We start from the raw sequence: 12152 nt of genomic DNA on the forward strand, positions 1-12152 counted from the left end.
CGGCTGTATCCCTCATGTTTCATGTGTTCCTGTGTCCTGTGTAGACACTTGCCATCGGGTGGAGGTTCCTCCTATGCAATTCAGAAAGGTCTCATTTCAAGACCCTTCCTGTCTGCAAAGAGCTTATTCCCAGGCTCGGGTTGGGATATGCAGGTACCTTTTGAGGGTCACCCTTCAACCCAACTCCAGTGAACACACGACTTTGTAAGCTGCCATTCTGCTTGGCTCTGCTTTATTATTTACAAACTATACTGGGAACCTGCAGTCAGGACGTTGCTTTCCTGGTCCTCGGGTATTTGGAGAGCTTCCTTTCTGGTATGGGTTCTGAGAGGGGTCAGAAAGCTGCTGTCTAGGTGCTAATAGTCCCTGCCAGAGGACAAGGTCTGAGCAAGGCTGACGAGGAAGAATTGTGTGGTGCTTTGAAAGCTCTGACTGAGGAGAGCAGCTGCTGGGGGTGGGGATGAGGGAGAAGATGGTTATGCTGATATTTACTGAGACATAGTTCCCGGTGGTTCACACTGGATGCTTTCCCCATCTTCAGCGTGCAGGGACTATAGTCAATCCAGATTCTTACAACAGTAGTCAGTGGGGGAAAGAACTGTGTCTTGTCCTGGCTCAGCCCCCTCTATACCATGTACTCATGCAGGTGCACACAAAGTGGGGTACACTGATGATGAGATTCATTTCAGGGGTACAGATGGCTTTAGAGAACATGAGCCCCGTTGCTGGACAGCGTGGAGTGTCAGGGAACCCCCAGGCCTGAGGTCATCTCAATGAACAAGAAGCAGGAACAAGGCAGAAATGGGGAGCTTTTAAGATGGGGGGCCTAAATGCAAGGGAGGCCAGGCTCCTCCTGCAATGTCCCTCCTGCCCCCCAACATGTGGGAAAGCTGGAACTCGATTTCCTCAGGCGGAGAAGAATAGGGAGCAGACACCTTCGGACCTGCCCGCCCTTGTTTGTCTTGGCTGAGGGCTTCACAGGGCTTTTTGAAGCCGATCCCATCAGTGCAAATCTGGAGGAATCAGGACATGGATCACAGAGGCCGGAGCTGAAGGGGCCTCCGATGGGGAACAAGAGGTAGTCTTCCCTTAAGTAACGTGAATGCCAAGCCTGCTCGCTGCTCCATGTATGTGGCTCGTCTCAAGTCCTGCAGAGGGGCAGGACTTGTGCTAAACCCCTCCAGGACATGCAAGTTCTCAAAGCCACCCAGCCCTGCGTGCCTGGGGTGTGCCTCTGTGCTTCGGACACATACTGATCCTTCCAGTGTCCAGGGGCTTTGGCAACAACACGAGGCCTCCCTGGACTGTGCCCCACCCCTCCCAAGCCCATAATTCCTGATCTTGACTCCGTGCCAACCCCCCTACCACCCTCAGCTCAGCCCGGACACTCCCAGGTCCTGTTCCACACAGATGCCGGTGGGTCACGTGTCCCACAGCTGAAGGCCTCCCCCATCCGCCTCCACCATCTGCTGAGGCCCCATAATTATTCCAAGGCTCTGTGCAGCCTCACTTGGAGGGAAGAGCTCATGCAGCCTTGTAATGTAAGCCAGGCCTGAGGCCGCTCGGGCAGGGGTCCCCAGCTGGGTAATGAGCCTTTCGCTGAGGTGGCCTGGGCTGTCCATCTGAACACCTCATGGAGGACAGCGTCTTCTCTGTATTGCAATTCCTGCTCCCCGAATCCTTCCAAACACAGGGCCGGAGGGGTCCCTAGGACTGGCTTCCCACGTGGGACAGTGTTATGCCCTACCTAGAGCCTAGGCAGGGTGGAGCAGAGCAAGCTGTTGGTCTGTCTTTGCTAGCGTTGTCTTTCGAAAGGCGTGGGGCAGCTCCCACCCCCGCCCCTCCTAAACCTGCTGAGTTGCCCTCATCTCCCCTTCCTGGAGCCTGGGCCCCACAAAGGGAGGGCCTTGGCCGAGGAGGCCAGCGCTGTGGGCCAGGCCTCTGTGAGGGGTGTAGAAAACTGCCTTCTTTCCTCATATAGACGGCGGCTCAGTCTCAAGCCCTACTCAATGTCATCCTGTGGCATAAACCCCAAGCCTGGCCCTTCTGCCCTACCCCTCAGCAGGGTGAGGACCCCAATCCCATATTCCTCGGGCTTATCGTCACCGTTTTGAAATGCTTGTTTTCTGAACATACTGAACAATACCATTGTAGATGTCTGTAGAGCACATAGTAGGTGCTTTAAGAACCACTTGAGGAGAGAGATGGGATAGGGGAAGAGGGGGCAGACATGATGAGAGCTAAGAGGCTTGGCTTGTGGACGAGGGTTGTGTCTGTGAGGCTCCTCGGGGCCTTTGGGTGGCCTGCAGTGGCGCACTCTGCCGCTGAGGGGTAAGGTGGGGCTGGCTAATTTGGGTAATGGTGTCACTATTGTGCCTTCCTGTCACGACCCCACTTGCTCAGGAAACTCAGGGTGAACCTGAGGTCAAGGGTCACCTAGAGTTCACTGACAGAGCGAGGGTGGCCTCCTGCCAGCAATACCTCAGGGCAGGTCCTGAGTTCACCCTGAAGGGTGTGAAGGGTATAGCTATGAAAGGGGCTCTAAAAGACAGGCCAGAGCCCAGCAGGCAATTCCTGCCTCTCACACTCAGTGGTTGAGACACCCCGAGGCCAGGCCTCTGCCTAGCAGTTCAGCCCAACATCTATTCCCAGTGAGGAACTTGGGGCCCAGTGGAACTTGGTGGCAGGAACCTCCTTCCCTGGATGTGAGGGAGTCACAGAGGGGCTCAGGGTGGTGGGGCATGCGCTGTAAGAATGAACTTCAGAATAGTTTAGAAACAAGCTTCAGGGCAGAGGCAGAGAGGGGGAGGCCTCTGCAGGACTGGAAGACTTGCCGGCTACAGGTGTGGGTCCCATGGGGCGGGGGGGCTTGGGCCGTAGTTCCCCTGGCTGTGGGACGACTTGGCAGGCCGAGCCTGCCTTTCCTGTTGAGCTTCCTCTCTTGAGCAGGTGTCTCCTGGGGCTGCAAGGAGGGTCGCCAGTGAAAAATGGGTGAGAGGCTTTCCCCACCAACTCTGAAAAATGGGGCGGGGGCAGATGTCTCTCCCGTTCCTCTCCCCTCCCCAGATTCCTCTCACGGCCTCGGCAGACCCATCAGGCACCCAGCATCCTCCTTCCAAACGCTCGTCCTGGTATGATGGCTTGTGACACGTCTTCCTCGAAGTGCTGGGCAGAAAGCTGCCACTGTCTGACTTCCTTTGCTGGTGTCGCGGGAAGCTGAGCAAGCCACAGTCGGGGCAGGGCTGTGTGGCGGCTCTGGCTTCGAGCAGCAGGAACACAGCTTCTGACATTACACGGATTTCAAAGCAGCCGGCCTCGCCTGCTGTCTGGCTGCATTACTGGAATGGGCCTCCTCGGGGGGGGGGGGGGGGAGGAGGTTTGTTCTGATAGCTTAGCAGATCAAGACCTGACACCCTTCGCTAGCCCTTCAGCAGAGAAAATGGATAGATCTTAGACCCACGCAATGGGAAGGAGTTGGCTCCGAATAGGAGAAGCCAGTACTTCACCAACCTAGGAAGAGGGAGAATCTTTAGGTGATCTTGCAGGTGGTTTTTACAATCCACTTGAACAGGGGGCTGTGGTTGTTCAAGTATATCAGAGGGCAGCCGAGGGCCTCGGGTCCCCCTTCCAGCCACTTCCCTGCTCTTAAGCACTGCAGCCCAGTCTGCTCCCCAATCCCTGTTGGCTTATTCTCACAAAGGTACCTCTTCTTTCCTTCCTTTCCCCATCACTCCGAGCATAAAATGACTGAGATACCCTCAAGCTCTTGGGACAGAAATTGCTTCTAACCTCCCGGTCACTTAACGTCCCTCTTCCCGGGCCTCCCACAAGTACAACCCTTGATTTTCGAAAACTTCTTGACCATTCTGTAAAAACCAGACTTTAGGCTGTACCTTGACAGCCGTTCTGGCAGATGGATGGGGGAGGGGTGGCTTTAAAAGGCCCTGCCCACACCCAACAAGCTGCTGCCCTTGCCTCCTATATTAATGGAGCTGTGTGACACAGGGTGAGTTGCTTAGCTTCACTGTGCATCCTTTGCCTGGGTCCAAACCGGATGTACAGTTTGTGGCAAGGATTAAGATGAACTGATGCCTTACAGAGTCTGGAGTGGTAAGGAGTAATTGGCACGGTTGGTGCTTCCGAGGACCCTGGACAAATTCCACCAGAAGCCTGGAACCCCATGTCCGTAGTGCCTTGGCACCCAAGGGCTCACCAAGCAGGGACCACTGTGGCCACGGGGTGAGGGCAGCTGGGTGGTGGTGTAGGGAAGTCCGGGGACACTGTGGCTGCACCGGCTTCTTGGACTCCACAAGTGTGTAGAGAGAGGAGCGAGGAATGTGATCCGTCCCAGCAGCCCAGGGGAGCCAGACCATATCTGGTATGTCTCTCTGGAACGGTTTTGGGGGAATTCACCAAAGTTGGAACTTAAGACGTGGACTGCCGGTAACCCCGTAACATGGGGATGTGGTGGTGCTGCCTGCGTGCATACCCCCCACAAGGGGACCTGGTGCCCGGGGTGGGAGTCGGCTTATACAGCTCGGCAGCCCTGGCTGCTTGGCCCGCCCTTGAATGGCCGTGAACTTGTTTTTCCACGTCATTTGCTCTCAAATGTACTCTACTGGGCGATGCTAACACAGCGGCTCAGGTCCCTCCTCGTAACAAGCGATTGTGTGTTCTTTAGAGGTGGCTGAGAGGAGGAGGGGGCCTGGCCCCGAGGAGGTGGGGAAAGGAAACAAACCTGCCTCACAGTGAGCGTGCGTGTCCTGGGGCCAGCTCCCCTCAAAGCACATGCCATTCCTGTCCCTGGAAAGGGTTAAAGGCCTCCTGGAGTCAAGAACAAGCAGGTGTCCCACCGTGCCAGAGACTGCTGCCTAAACTGCTTCCAGCTTTCCCCCCTTCTGCAATACAGCCTGTGATCAGCCACGGGACAGAGGCGCCAGCAGCCTGCCTCTGACAGACATCAGGTTAGCTCGCTCCCACTCGGGTGGTGCGTCCAGGATATAAATCCAGGCTCGAGCCCCTGCCGTGTTCCTCTCCCTGCGCACCCGGGGTTGGGGGGGGGGGGACGGAGTTTCCTTCCAAAGACCTTTCTTTTATCTGAAGCCTCACAGCCCAGCAGGCTGCACTTGGTGGAAACGGCCACAGCAGCCGAAGCCAGCAAGCAGCCTCAGCAAGGAGACTTGCTGGGGTGAAGAGGGCAGGTGTGCCAGCCCCTGGAGAAGGAGGGCCCTAGTGGGCCTCAGCCTTGGTGTCATCACAAGAAAGCCCTCTGGCCACTGCAGACGGCACCATGCGGGTCCCAGGGTATCATCGGTTTTGGTTCCACTGGGGGCTGCTGTTGCTGCTGCTCCTGGGGGCACCCCTTCGAGGCTTAACATTGCCACCCATCCGATATTCCCATGCGGGCATCTGCCCCAACGACATGAACCCCAACCTTTGGGTGGATGCCCAGAGCACGTGCAAGCGAGAGTGTGAAGCTGATCAGGTGAGTGGGGCTCCTTTAGCCAGAGATGGACCATTGAGTGGGTCTGTGGTGGTGTGGGAGCTGTGGGGTGGGGGTGATTCAGGAGGGGCTCCAGGAACATGAAGGAACACAGACAGACCCTGCCCACCTGAAGACAACCGGGGCTTGATGCTTGCTTATATCCTGCCGAGGCCTGGAAGGGGGCGTGGTATCCAAACCACTTTGGAGCATCCCTCTTTGTGTTTGTTGAGGGCTGCTGTAGGCCAGCGGGGCACTGGGCACATAACATGTATAGGGATAACAAAACAGCGTGGTAGATGGGTAGCAGCCCACTCACAGGTGAGAGAGATGGATACCCACAAGGAGAGATGCCGTAGCCAGGGAGGAACAGGTTGGCTTGGAAACCTGCCTACCTGACGCTGTGTCTGCACCTCATTTTGCCTGGTTTCTAGGCCCTTTCCCAGGTTTGGACTTGGCCACACAGCGGTGAGGCTGCTGGGCAGTTTTGAGTGGGAGCTAGTCTGTGCAAATACTCTAAGTGTCCTGGGAAGAAAACGAACTGAGTTCCCACCTGTTGGGCTCTTCAATGCTCCCATATGCTCCTCCCTCATGGACGCTGCAGTAGGCAAGGGCCACTTCCAGATGGTTCTTCCCTGGCTACCCGGTGGGTTCTTCCAAGAGCTGTCTTTGTCCAGTCCTGCTGGGAGAAAAGTCTATAGGTTTACCATAGTACCCGTGCCTACTAACCCATGCCTGCCCTTGGTGTGGCCACTTCCAGCCTGGCCATCTCTGAGGGTGGCCCAGAGTCTCCCAGGGCCTTGGGTCTGATGGAGGCATCACTGATGAACATGGGAGGTCCCAGTGCTACTGGGAGTAGCTGTTCACACTGGGAAAGCATGGGACTTCCATGGAGAGAGTGGCTTCTGCCTCATACCCAGGTACCATTCTCAGGCTTCTCAAGACAGGTATACACACTGGTGGTGCTGAGAAAGAAGGACCAGGGAAAGATGGCAATTCTGCCACCCAGAGAGCTCATGCCATCAGATGATGCCTTTGGAAGCTCATGCCTTTGGAGAAACTTTTTCCCTGATACTGGTTAGCCTGGAATCAGGAGGCACTTAGGGACAGTGGAGCTCTGGCTGACTTTGTCTGCTGTCTGGGGAAGGCACCTGAGTGCAGCTAAGCATCCAGGTAGCCCATGGGGATACTGTAAGTCCTTAAATGAAAGTATTCTAAATATCCCCTGCAGGGTTTCTTCACTAGGTCCCCAAAGGCTCTGGTTCTGAAGTGTCCAGCTATTCCTGGACCTCTGGGTCCTGAGGGAACAGCCTACTCACATTGGAACAGAAAAGCCCTCAGACCAAGGAACAGGTTTTCCTGTTCACCGGTTTGCTCTGTCCCTGTCCACCCTCCACTCCTGAGATCTCTGTCCCTTGAACATCAGCTCTGAATGTGACCCATCTCTGTCCCCGAGCTTCCCCTGTTGTGGCCCAGAAGCCTATGCCAAACAAGGGCTGCCAAACAAAGTCTTTATTCTAAGCTGAAAGGGGAAAACAGTAGAGAAGTCAAGCGGCGGCTCTGCACAGCCGGGTGGGGCTGTTTTCCCCCTCTTAGTTCATGTGGAATGTCAAAAGGGCTGGAATCAAAGGGGTAGGACAAGGGGCCAGTGTGGTGGGGACTGCTTCACACAGCCACTACCTGGTAGAGGCTTAGCAGCCCAGCCGGTCGCCCAGCCACGCGGTGTGCAAAGCGCCACATGCAACCGTGTTTGTGCCGGCTCTAGTGGTATGTGCTAATTTTGAAGAATTAAAGTAAAGCCCTCCATGACTCCACAGAAGTCAGAGGGGGATTACAGACTAGCAAGCCTTTGCTCATACCACACAGGGGGACTTTTTTTTTCCTGGTCACCAGGGTTCTCTGACATCCCGGATTCAGTGTGTGTTGCTGGGGTCTTCTAGAAAGTTGTGGTTAGCCTTGAACATGGGCCCAGATGTGACCTCTTCACGTTAGCCAACACATCCTTCCCCCAGTGGGAAAAAGAGGAAAAGTCAGCCTCATGCTGTGAGCCTTCATCTGGGTAACCATATGGTGTTCCATTTCAGGATCCCACTTAAGAGAGCATGAAGCCCTTTGCTGCCACCTCTCATCTCTGTGGCTTGAGTGCCGTCTCTCTGCCTCTCTATGTTCTCGTTTTGAAAATGACAGTGAGCACATTTCCCCTTTCAGAGGTCTGTAGTGCATCCCTTCCCGCACTACCAGCTCTGTGGTTTGGGCGAGTTGTTTAACCTCTCTGTGCTTCAGACTCCGTATAAGGTGGGAATAGTGGTTGTACCCCCTTGGACCTGGAAGAGAGTGGTAAGGCTGAGGGATGGACAGGAGCCTGACAGACAGTAGGTGCTGAGTCTACAGGGGTTCTTATTGACGTTAAGTGCTTTGTGTACACACGCGCATGCGCTTGCACACACACAGATGAGTCTTCATATCCCAGTCTCTAGGGGGCGATGTGAGACTCTGTTCTTGCTTCCTCGCTGTTCAAAACTCTGACTCTTTCAGGAGTGTGAGACCTATGAGAAGTGCTGCCCCAATGTGTGCGGGACCAAGAGCTGCGTGGCAGCCCGCTACATGGACGTGAAAGGGAAGAAGGGCCCTGTGGGCATGCCCAAGGAGGCCACGTGCGACCACTTCATGTGCCTGCAGCAGGGCTCTGAGTGTGACGTCTGGGACGGACAACCCGTGTGCAAGTGCAAAGACCGCTGCGAGAAGGAGCCCAGCTTCACCTGTGCCTCCGACGGCCTCACCTACTACAACCGCTGCTACATGGATGCCGAGGCCTGCTCCAAGGGCATCTCCCTGGCTGTGGTCACCTGCCGCTACCACTTCACCTGGCCCAACACCAGCCCACCACCGCCTGAGACCACTGCCCATCCTACCACGGCCTCTCCAGAGACTCTGGGGATGGATATGGCAGCCCCAGCCTTGCTCAACCATCCTGTCCATCAGTCGGTCACTGTGGGCGAGACGGTGAGCTTCCTCTGTGATGTGGCGGGCCGGCCGCGGCCCGAGCTCACTTGGGAGAAACAACTGGAGGACAGAGAGAATGTGGTCATGAGGCCCAACCACGTGCGTGGCAATGTGGTGGTCACCAACATCGCCCAGCTGGTCATCTACAACGCCCAGCCCCAAGATGCTGGCATCTACACCTGTACGGCTCAGAACGCTGCTGGCGTCCTAAGGGCTGACTTCCCACTGTCAGTGGTCAGGGGTGGTCAGGCAAGAGCCACCTCAGAGAGCAGTCTCAATGGCACGGCTTTCCCAGCAACTGAGTGCCTAAAGCCTCCCGACAGTGAGGACTGTGGAGAGGAGCAGACACGCTGGCACTTCGATGCCCAGGCTAACAACTGCCTCACTTTTACCTTTGGCCATTGCCATCGCAATCTCAACCACTTTGAGACCTATGAGGCCTGCATGCTGGCTTGTATGAGCGGGCCTCTGGCCACGTGCAGCCTGCCCGCCCTGCAGGGGCCCTGCAAAGCCTACGTGCCACGCTGGGCCTACAACAGCCAGACAGGCTCATGCCAGTCCTTCGTCTACGGTGGCTGCGAGGGCAACGGCAACAACTTTGAAAGCCGTGAGGCCTGTGAGGAGTCGTGTCCGTTCCCACGGGGCAACCAGCACTGTCGGGCCTGCAAGCCACGGCAGAAACTCGTCACCAGCTTCTGCCGAAGTGATTTTGTCATCCTGGGCAGGGTCTCGGAGCTGACTGAGGAGCCCGACTCGGGCCGTGCCCTGGTGACCGTGGATGAGGTCCTGAAAGACGAGAAGATGGGCCTCAAGTTTCTGGGCCGGGAGCCACTGGAAGTCACGCTGCTTCACGTAGACTGGGCCTGCCCTTGCCCCAACGTGACAGCGGGTGAGACCCCGCTCATCATCATGGGGGAGGTGGAGAGCGGCATGGCCATTCTGAGACCTGACAGTTTCGTGGGCGCATCGAGCACACGGCGGGTCAGGAAGCTTCGTGAGGTCGTGCACAAGAAAACCTGCGATGTCCTCAAGGATTTCCTGGGCTTGCGCTGAGGCTGGCCCGTCTACCCTGACCCTTCTCCACCCACCCACCCCCTGCCCTCAGCCAGCCAACGGGTGAGATCAGGTTAGGCAACCGTGGCCAGCGGAGCAAGCTCAGCTAACACGTGGGAAGAAACCCACCATAGGTCTAAAAAACGATCTCTAGTCTTTGGGTTCCACAGAAGATCCATGTCTTTTCTAGCTGGGAGAGAGGCTGGCTGGGCAAGAAAAGACACATGTAAGTTATTTCCCATGAGCGGGCCCTTGAGGTAGCCTCATCCCCCTTTGCTGACCCATGTCCCTCTGCCCAGTCTCCTAGCCAGGGTCAGAAAGAGATGGCATCCACGCTGTTAAAAGGTTTAGCTTGTATAGGGGATGTGGGGAGAGAGCAGAGAGTTCAAGGGTTGCTTAAGACGACTTCCCTACCACCTGCTGCATCACTGTAATCAGAGGCGACCTCCCATTAAGGGTTGTGAACCTTTGGAAGCCACTGTCCAACCCAGGATATAACTTTATCCTAATGGAGGCTGCAGGGACGGCTGCCTTTGATGGAGTCAGTTTGTGTCCCTGAGGTCACCACATCAGCAAAAGCCCTGTTTTTCTCTCCTCAGTTGCACTGCTTTGTTGGGTGGGTTGCTTCTGTTCCTTTCAGCTCAGTTCAGTGGGCACTTCCTGGGTGCCAGGTGCTAGGACCATAGAGAGTGGTCCTGCTCCCCTGGTAGAGCCGAAAAACGCCAAGTACTCATCCCCCCGGAGCCAGTGGCTGATTGGCAGCAGTCAGCCACTACCATCTGATGGACGGTATGCTTTTATAGACCAGGGACTTCCTTGGAGAAGTCCCAGGATCTGTTTTGGTAGCAAGGGAAATAAGGAAGACAAAAGGCAGGAGGGGCAGCGGACAGACAGGCCAGGAATCACAACAGAGGCGGGCCTAGGGAGAAGGAATATTGCTCGATGCTGCCATCTAGTGGTGAATGTTGATATCTACAGGGATCTGGTGGGAGAAACTATCTAGGCCGGGTCTGGAAGGGACCTTTTGGAGACGGCAGCTCTGAGATCACTTGTTTCTCCGGGTCCCAGGCACACAGGCACTGGGTAGAGGATTTGGAACCCCTCTGCCATCTCTGCATCTCTCCTCTTCCCTCTTCAGCCCTTCATTCTGTCCACATCCCTCCAAAGGAGGCATTGTGGGATGCCCTAATGTCTTTCTCAAATATAAGGAATACGATACTAAATAAAATGTCATAGTGTCTACTGTTCTACATGTGTGGCTCTTTTGAGAAGGCAAGGACGGGCCTGCAATCACATCATTGGTCCTGTGTGACCTTTCAGGAGGGAAATCTGGCCAACGGGACCATATTTGGGCGGCGGGGGGGGGGGTGCACTGTAGATTTTCAGGTCCCCTATGAGGTTCTTTAACTGTGGCTCTCAGTGGATGAGCAGGAAGAAACAGAGCCAAGAAGGCAGAGTGACTTGTCCATAGTGAGAGGTAGAGAGTCCTAGGGCCCTGATGTACGGTCTAAGTGCTCCATAGGGGATGGTGGGGCAGCACGGTCGTAGACCCTGCCTCTGATACTGTGGAGTCTAAGTGAGAAGGTGGGAGAGACGAGAGCAGGGGAGGCTGCTGCTCAGCTGTGACATCCAGACTTCAGAATGAGGCTGGTGCCCAGTGTCCTTGGCGAGCCCGCTGCGTTCTGATGATGCTGGCGCTGGCAGCGGTGCATCTGGCCCCAGAGCGGCTGGAACCCATAGCCGCTCTGACCCTCAAAAGAGGCACCTCTCTCCTGCAGTTCCCTGTGCAGAGCCGTACCCAAAGAAGGGATCCAGGCCAGGTTCAGCCTAGCCTAGAACAACCATTTTCACCTATAGCGAAGGTTTGAAGAGAGGGCAAGGAGCTTCTATTTTCTGAGAGAAGAGAGGGCGGGGGTGGGAACTCCAAGCCATCACTGAAGGACACTGAGCAAGAAACTTAGCCGTCAGGATGGCATAAGTCATGGTCATTTTCCAACCTGGTCAGGTGTCCAGGGAGGGGCTGTCATCTCACTCTGTGCTTAGAGGCCTGAGGGCATTGGCTGAACCTGCTTCTAGGCCACAATGTCTAACAAATAGCCTCAGAGCCCAAAGGGCAAGCGCCTAGTGCCCAGCCACACCTTCTGGGTGCCACTGTAGTTCACCTACAACAACAGGAGTCTAAGCCTCACAGTTAGGTCCAGCTTGTTGTTCTGCTCTCGTGGTAAAGACAGAAGTTCCGTGTTCTGCCCACAGTGCTAGACCAACAAAACAGAACCACCGAGCCCACGAGACCAGGCTCACCAAGATCTGATTCCAGCCTCTGCCACCAACCTGCTCTCTCTGAACCCCTTCATGTCTATCCCCAGAGAGTAGTAAGAACACGGAGGAGGGGGACATTATGTTCCCAGCTGGTTGTTACTGTGTGTACTACCATGCAGCTGGCTTTACGGGATTCAAACTCAGGTCCTCATGCATATGAGGCAAGTGCTTTGGCACCAAGCCGTCTCCTCAGCCCTGGATTTGTTTGGTGTTGTTTTTGACAGAGTCTCTCAGTATAACTCAAACTCACCTCAGATCTGCCTCAAACTCATGATTCTCCTGCCGCAGACAATCT

The 12152-nt window shown here is 55.6% G+C and overlaps 1 protein-coding gene across 2 annotated transcripts; it reads left to right on the top strand.

Moving 5' to 3' along the window:
- Positions 1–3360: 3360 nt before the first annotated feature.
- On the top strand, positions 3361–10785 carry Wfikkn2 (WAP, follistatin/kazal, immunoglobulin, kunitz and netrin domain containing 2). Of its 2 annotated transcripts, XM_085695673.2 has the most exons (3): positions 3361–4964; positions 5104–5485; positions 8018–10785. In XM_085695673.2, exons 2-3 carry the CDS (start codon positions 5291–5293, stop codon positions 9536–9538), a joined length of 1716 nt encoding a protein of 571 aa, XP_085551799.2. In that variant the 5' UTR covers positions 3361–4964; positions 5104–5290; the 3' UTR covers positions 9539–10785. The 2 variants fall into 2 exon arrangements, with proteins under 2 accessions (XP_085551799.2, XP_087766220.1); XM_087910094.1 differs by having other exon boundaries at positions 3361–5485.
- Positions 10786–12152: the final 1367 nt, after the last annotated feature.

Source organism: Myodes glareolus, chromosome 9 (assembly GCF_982192425.1).
Source record: "Myodes glareolus chromosome 9, mMyoGla1.1, whole genome shotgun sequence".
NCBI lineage: Eukaryota > Metazoa > Chordata > Mammalia > Rodentia > Cricetidae > Myodes > Myodes glareolus.

What these genes read in the sequence shown, in the direction of transcription:
- Wfikkn2 (XM_087910094.1), top strand. Translation starts at nt 5,291, where the DNA reads ATGCGGGTCCCAGGGTATCATCGGTTTTGGTTCCACTGGGGGCTGCTG. An exon ending in GAGAGTGTGAAGCTGATCAG is followed by an intron (nt 5,486 to 8,017) that starts GTGAGTGGGGCT and finishes TGACTCTTTCAG; the next exon opens with GAGTGTGAGACCTATGAGAA.